Source organism: Durio zibethinus, chromosome 18 (genome assembly GCF_047325235.1).
Source record: "Durio zibethinus cultivar Kanyao isolate XHJ-2024 chromosome 18, ASM4732523v1, whole genome shotgun sequence".
In the NCBI taxonomy this organism is placed as follows: domain Eukaryota; kingdom Viridiplantae; phylum Streptophyta; class Magnoliopsida; order Malvales; family Malvaceae; genus Durio; species Durio zibethinus.
Genome location: NC_143179.1, coordinates 11,586,556 through 11,594,285, shown reverse-complemented (window position 1 = coordinate 11,594,285; position 7,730 = coordinate 11,586,556). Strand labels below are relative to the sequence as shown.

At 31.4% G+C, this 7,730-nt stretch overlaps 1 protein-coding gene across 4 annotated transcripts; it reads left to right on the top strand.

Moving 5' to 3' along the window:
• Nucleotides 1–564: 564 nt before the first annotated feature.
• On the top strand, nucleotides 565–4,362 carry LOC111300526 (WAT1-related protein At4g15540-like). Of its 4 annotated transcripts, none has more exons than XM_089747555.1 (8): nucleotides 565–671; nucleotides 1,620–1,900; nucleotides 2,024–2,089; nucleotides 2,229–2,342; nucleotides 2,880–3,141; nucleotides 3,216–3,374; nucleotides 3,456–3,604; nucleotides 3,783–4,362. In XM_089747555.1, the coding sequence occupies exons 2-8, from the start codon at nucleotides 1,710–1,712 to the stop codon at nucleotides 3,943–3,945; spliced, it is 1,104 nt and encodes a 367-aa protein (XP_089603681.1). In that variant the 5' UTR covers nucleotides 565–671; nucleotides 1,620–1,709; the 3' UTR covers nucleotides 3,946–4,362. The 4 variants fall into 4 exon arrangements, with proteins under 4 accessions (XP_089603681.1, XP_089603682.1, XP_089603683.1 ...); XM_089747556.1 differs by lacking the exon at nucleotides 565–671 and adding an exon at nucleotides 1,421–1,533; XM_089747557.1 differs by lacking the exon at nucleotides 565–671 and having other exon boundaries at nucleotides 1,435–1,900; nucleotides 2,880–2,950; nucleotides 3,056–3,141.
• The last annotated feature ends 3,368 nt before the right edge of the window (nucleotides 4,363–7,730 follow it).

Below are 7,730 nucleotides of genomic sequence, written 5' to 3'. Positions count from 1 at the left end.
AAACTAGAGCTAAACAACAACTAGAGAAATAATTGAAGAAATCTAACCAAATAAGTGACTCAACAAATACACCCTGGATTTGTTTCTAGAGAGCTTCAAACCTGATCTTCACCGTTCAGAATGTAGAACTCTTAATCATAAACCTCCTGACAACGTTTCAACTCAATCGGACCACGGATCGATTTTCGTTCAACCAACTCTCCTTTCTCTTTTTTTCTTTCTGTTTTTTCTAGCTTTTCTTTTTTTTTTTACTTGGTTTTCGACACACACTTAAAACAATCCCACCTCTTTTTTATTAAGTAGCTAAGGCTCTGTGTAAAATGAAAGATCAAGGCTCATGACCTTTACTTGGTCCAAAACCACTTACATGAGGCTGAATCCCGTTTTTCTAACAGAAGTTCCCTCTCATCTCTAGAATTTGCCTTCCTGGAATTCTAGGGTATATTTATGAATTTCTGTTTCTTTCAATTCATTTGATGTACATGAACTATTATTTTCTAGCGATTGACAGCAAGAAAGAAAAAAAACCCATGGTTTGTTCATCGTTTGAAGACAGGTATTCAGGTCTAATATGCTCAAACAAAAGGCATAGAACTTGGCTCTCCAACTCTTGCTTCAGCCATCAGCAACCTCACACCAGCATTTACCATCTTACTTGCTGTCTTGTTCAGGTTAATTTCTTCCTTCTTCCCTGGTTTTTCATTTTCTGCAATTCATGTATTCCATTTTGTATCTTTAATAAAGAACAACACACTGTCTCTCCATTAATTGAAAAGTGTTAATCACCAATTCATACAGGAGAAAATTCTCATCTTTCATGTATATAATCCATTGACTAAAATGTTCCTGTTGATTGCTATGCCTTCTTTATTGAAGGAAAACATACTAAGAAAAGATCTGCTCAAGGAAGATGACCAAAATAAAGTATATAGATACAATAAACAAGAGAAAATGACAAGTGGAGGATAAAATATCCATTTTGTACTATTTATTTTATTGGCCATTAATTCCTTCAATAATCACAATTTGACAAGCATGGTTCAATCTGAATGTTGTAGTGTCAATCTAGCATTGATCTTAACAGCTGGGCTGTATCTATTTGCTTTCCTTTTGCTTGTAAGTAACACAAAAATTATCACCATTTTACCAGACAATTTGAAATTTCAGGGCTTTAATAGATTTCGTATCAATTGATTATTTTGACAAAAGAATTAATATTTGCATTACATGAATTGATAGTGATGGATATATATATATATATATATACATATATATTTATATAAGAATCTCATAATCAAGCTAGTTAATTAAAACAATGGCACCTTGTTTGAAAATGATAGAATATTGTCCTCTATATTGTCCTCTTATTTAAGAATTGCAAAACTTAATCTCAATTATATTTCTTCTTTGGCTTAAGAAGGCCCGCAAAATTATAAAACAGATATATTATGATATCATCAAAGATTTTGCTTCACTAAGGAAGAAACAATTATTATTTGTTTCCACCAATAGTGGCATTGAATGTTCATAAGAGTAATAGATTTTTAGTTCTTCAGAATTCAAATTGAAACAGCCTCAAAAAATATATATATATAAATATAAATAATTTCCTTTTACAGGTATTTTGGAGGTGGGGGATAGATGTTTTCTATATACAAACTAGTGCAATGTTAGATGCTATTACTCCATAAATCAGAGAAAGAGAGGAGATGGCAAGAAGGTATTGCTACAAAGAGGTCTTGCCATTCACAGCCATGGTTGCAGTAGAATGTGGAAACGTAGGAGTCAACATCTTGTTTAAAGCTGCAACTTCCAAGGGGATGAGCTACTATATCTTCATCACCTATTCTTATGCTATTGCGACCCTTGTTCTCCTCCCTTTGCCCTTCATCTTTTACAGGTTTTGTAGTCTTCTTTGTTTTGATTATGATCATGATCTAGTTTCCATATGTTCATGCTCTCCCAAATTCCATCTAAAATCTGTAATAATAATTATATCTTTGTTTGCTTTTGATGTATGCAGTAGAGCAGTGCTTCCACCATTGAAGTTCCATCTGATCTCGAGAATATGCCTCCTTGGCCTTATTGGGTATTGAAAGTTAAGCCATAGCTGCAATTGTTTTCTTATTCATATGTGATATACTGATGTGTTCATGTTTTTTGATGATTGAAAAACACGTAGAAGATAGTTACCATAAAAGCCAAGATTGTTTATCTTTTGGAGACAGGTTTTCAGCTCAAATATGTACATATAAAGGCATAGAATATAGCTCTCCAACTCTTGCCTCAGCGGTCGGCAACCTCTCACCAGCTTTTACCTTCATACTTGCTATCCTTTTCAGGTTTTCTTTCTTCTTTGATCTCTCAGGTGTTGATTTTTCCATGTTTGTACAGTTTCTTTTTTTCTCATTTGAGGCCGATTGAACTTGATCATTAGAACTAAGAGTCCACTATTCTACCAAAAGACTGTGTGTCTATTGAGTACAGTTTTATCTAGCATAATGGAAAATATGGAGTTCAACTTCATACAACCTTGCAATGGAAAGTATAGAAATCACAGTAATTATCAATTAAAATGCTCCTGTTGTTTTTGCGTTTTTAATTTATTCACCAAGAGCCACAGATGGACTCCACCATGTGAAGAAAATGATGTTCATAAAGAAGATTGTCAGAAAAAAGAATGGATAAAAAAAACAAAAGGAAATGATTTAGTGGGAAATTATAAAAGAAACCTTTAGTGCATGTCAATATCAAATAGAAAATTTTCAATTTTCTGAGTGCTGTGGGAGTGACCATTTACAGGATTTGATACGGTCCATGTTTAAACATCCTAAATCTTTTTCTTCACCCTTTCTTGGATACCAAACAATAATCAAAAGGATGGAAAAAGTAGCATTGAGAAGCTCAACCACTCAAGCTAAAATCATGGGCACCATAGTGTCAATATCAGGTGCACTAGTAGTAGTTCTCTACAAGGGCCCCAAAGTTTTTTCCTCCTCGCCTTTGACATCATCATCATCATCATCATCATCTGTTTTACTTCAATGGCCTCCAGAGTCATCAGCACAATCAAACTGGGTTATCGGTGGGGTCCTAATTGCAGTTGCCTATCTTCTTTATTCATTCTGGTACATTATTCAGGTAAAAATGATATTTTCAGAAGAAGCTTGTTTCCTCTCAAATTTAACTAATTTGAAGTATTTTGCATTTTACAGACCCAAGTCATGGAGATATACCCACAAGAGTTGACTGTGGCTTTCTTTTACAACTTGTGTGCCACATTTATAGCTACACCAGTTTCCTTGATAGCAGAATCAAAGTTGAGTTCTTGGAGACTAACACAAAGCATAGCAGTTGTTACAGTCCTATACTCAGTAAGAATTTCCTGATCAACTACAATTCGAAAGCAGGCAGTAGGGCAATATCTAAATGCAAGTTTCTCTATATCTGTCTAGGGAGTATTTTCATCCTTTAGCTCTTCTGTGCACATATGGGGTCTTCACTTGAAGGGGCCTGTTTATGTTGTAATTTTCAAGCCTCTGTCAATTGCCATAGCTGCTTTTATGAGTGCCATATTCCTTGGTGATACTCTGCATCTTGGAAGGTACTAAGCTTTCTCTTCATATTTTATCTACTATCAATGAATTTGAACGACAAACCTACTGGATGCCATCTCTTAAGAATGACCGTATGAACCATTTGAGCTAAGCTTTGGGTTCGGCAAATCTTTAGTTAGTCACTGTTTTTAAATCATCGATAAGCCTGACATCTTAATTTTGCAGTGTGATAGGAGCAATTATCTTATCCATGGGATTTTATGCTGTAATATGGGGAAAAGCAAATGAAGAAGAAAGGATTGATGATGACACTGCCTTAGGTAGTTTGGGGCGCTTATCCAATGATAAAGCCCCTTTGTTGCAAAGCCATAAAGTGGAAGATATATAGCACAAAGATTATCTACAAAAATTATAGCAGGTTCAATGTTTCCTCAATCATCAAATAGAAGGTTTGGGAAGTTATATTGGAAACTGTATAGTATGTGCTTTTGGTTATCTTTTTGGTTGAAATATCAAACATAGACATAGAGTACTTGTAAGTAACAGAGAATGATCACCTTTTTATCAGACAATCAAGATTTCCGTGCTTTAACAAGTGCTGAGAATGAAGGATTGATAACCTCATTTATTTAACCAAGTAATGGCACCTATCAAAGGAAGATGATGTGGCAGGTGTTTAAACATACTTAGACGAAAGATCCTGTCTAAGACCATGCAATGTGTTAGGCTTAAATTCCAAACCCGTGACAGACAATGATGTATTGTCCTTTTGTTTGAAAAAATTTATTCATGTTAATTTTGTTAATCAATGTTCGTCCTTTCTATATTATAATTTCCCTGCGTTTAAGAAGGACCACCAAATTATATTCCACATAACAAATGCAGTCTTATACTAGTAATTATTAAGCTTCTCATATGTGTCCTAATCAGAGTCTAGTGAGTTGTAAATTTTTCATACTGTATAATGAAACATCAGAGAGACAGAAAGAGGTCACATATTTGACTTTTCCTGCAAAACCCAGTGCAGTAAACTTTGGAGTTGTCCTTTAGATGAATTCATGGTTCAAGATTAGCAGAATCTGATCCTTTGTTTTCCATTAAGTTTGGTAAAACAAATTTGGTACTACTCATATTTCATACAAGGGGACTTGTCAACTCCTTGGAAAAGTGTGGTAAGATTTTTATATACAATCTATCCACTTAAAATTCAAAACCTCCATGTTACCTTGGTTATTTTTTGCTGAATATTACTTTGATTCCTTCACTAATGAAACAAAGTAGTTAACTAGCTTGACTAGGGGAAAAAACAGATGATGAACTCATCTCCATCAATTGAAATTTGAAACTTTACCATGTAAGACTTTTGCATTAAGATGGATAATATCTCAATTATATGTGAGTCTCCGCATTACCTTTGTCATTGCCATCACTTTCAGGTTTCTTCCTTCTTGGTGCTTCAAGTTTTCCATGGGGGAAATTATCTTAATCCATAGTCCAATGGTTTAAGAATATATATGTCTATGATTTATTTGCTTATCTATGTCTGCCTTAATCTGTGAACTTGTTTCATATTTGGAGGAAAACAAACTAAAGATAAATATTTATTTCACATTAATTATCAGATTCATGAAAGAACAAACTGATGTGATATCTAAACTATAAAACTATTAACAAAGCATGCATATGCAAAGAAGGGCACATGACAAACTCTAGCTTTGGAGGACAACAAAAGATTATCAAACTAGAGCTTGGATATAAATATAAATAAACGTTTAAAAATAATGAGTTAAAGGACGAAGGAAGGAGAAGCAAGCAACTGCTCCTTTCGCATTTTTGACTTTGTGGTTCGTGCAGGTGTCTTATTCAAAGGGAGTGTGGATGACACGTTCCCAGTCTAGAAGGGAAAAAAATGGATGTATTGACTCTGAATATGAAGGGCAAAGTGTCCCTTTAAACAAAGTTTAGGGTTGCTTTGGATGCTTTTTCTTTGCGTTTGCGATCCGGTACCTGACAGCTGCCCCCGTTGGATTGCACATTCTCTTTATCTGAAGACTATATAATCTTAGGTTGAGGTCAATAAATTCGATTTTATGGAAAGAGCATTGACGAGTTGAAATAAAAAAAAAAAAAAAAGTACTTAATCGATAGTATTAAGTTCGATCTCAATCGTAATTTGAAATATAAAAAATTGATAAATAAAATGTATTTTTAAAAATTATTCAAGATTAGTTTAGATTTATATAAAGCTTAAAAATACCTTAAATCATATACTATAGTTGTCTTCATCATTGAAATATCAATATTTTGTCTTTTAAGTATAAACTTAGCAACTGCCTTTTCTTTATTACCTTTCTAACTAACCACCACTAATTCTTATTAGGCAGGAAATGGCTAAAAAAAAGCAAGTGATGGTAACTAAATCATGGACTAGTGAGTAAATGTTACTACATTATATGTGATGGCGAACACCAGTTGTCCATCATATTCTTATGATCATATTCTATTTGAAATTATTTCATTCAAAATTTTATTAATTATTACAAAAACGTAAAACAAATAATTCGTGAAATATCATAAAAAATTATTCATCAATGAAATTAAAAAGGCAATTGTATATAATCTTATATACGATTTTGGAATGTATAATCATTGTATTCATATGATCTCATCTGATTTGAAATTAATTCATTCAATTTTTTATATATTAATATACAAAAATAAAGCAAAGACATGTTTGCTTACGGATGCAAATCAACATCAACTTTTAAGAAATTGTATTTGGTAGTGCAAAGTCACTCTAATGTGTGCCATAAAATATATGCAATCATAGAGGTTTAAATAAGAGATGGCATAGAGGATAAGCACAATATCATAATCTTTCTTTGGACATTATGACATTAAATATTTTTATTAGGTATGATCATGTCAGATGATGAAAAATGAGCCAAAATTATTTGATGAAGGAAAAGATACTTTTCACACCATAAACCCAACTATTATTCCTATTACAAATCAATAATATATATATATATAACACCAGCAATAACACCATTATATATAATCATTTTAATTCGATCTAATAATTAAAAACGACACGATATAATATGAAAATATGATATGAAGATGACACAATTTAAAATTTTAGTAATAATTATATATGAGTTTAACAAAATAAAAAAGTATATATTTTATATTTTTATGTAAACATGAATTATGATATGTAATTTTTGTATAAAATATAATATAAATACATGAATTTAAATATTTTACATAATTTGAATATACGAATCATCATATCTAATTCTAACCACAAAAATTAACTTGTTGATTAAAATAAAGTTTAATTTTTTATTAATCAAGATTTGGTTCTTGTAACAAATACTTACAAAATTAAAATTTTTAATGCATTAGATTGATATAATGAAAAAAAAAAAAAACCTTAATCACAATAAAAAATGCCCTTCCAACAATGCAATAACAAAAAAAAAAAAAGATTTATCTCCACTCTTTTCTTTTGTTTGTCTATCACACTCAAATTCGAAGATATAAGACTTAACAACGTCCCATACTCATAAGATGAATCTCACAAGCTTGTAAGGCAACAAATATCAAATTAAATCAAAATCTCTAATAATCTCCAAAATAATATTTTACAAAATCTTAAGTCTACAAAATTATATCCTTTACAAGTTGGTTGAATATACTAAAATTTTTACTAGCAAATCTTTTAGAATCAGTAATAAAATTTTCACTTGAAAACTATACCAAGCTAAAAACAGATGCTAATCTTGCTAATTCAAATAGTTGTCGAGATTAAGCCTCCCAAGATACAAACATCGAAAACTAAAAAAAGTAAAGAAAATTAAAGAAATGAGTACAATAACTCAGTAAGTAACTAACATTCCCTCAATTAGATTAAGCATGCTACAAAACATTTAAGTCTAAATATTAACTAAATGATTCAAAAATATTTTGGGTAATCTTGTATTCAAAAACATATTCTCTAAATCAAATTCTCATATCACAAAAATAGAATTAAATATCACAAAATTATAAATTTATTTAGCCTCTTGTAACATATTACGATCACACTTAATCCTCGTGACATATATCAAAATCAGAATTTTTCCTCTAATACAATTGGATAGAAACATATCAGAAGCAAATAGATCA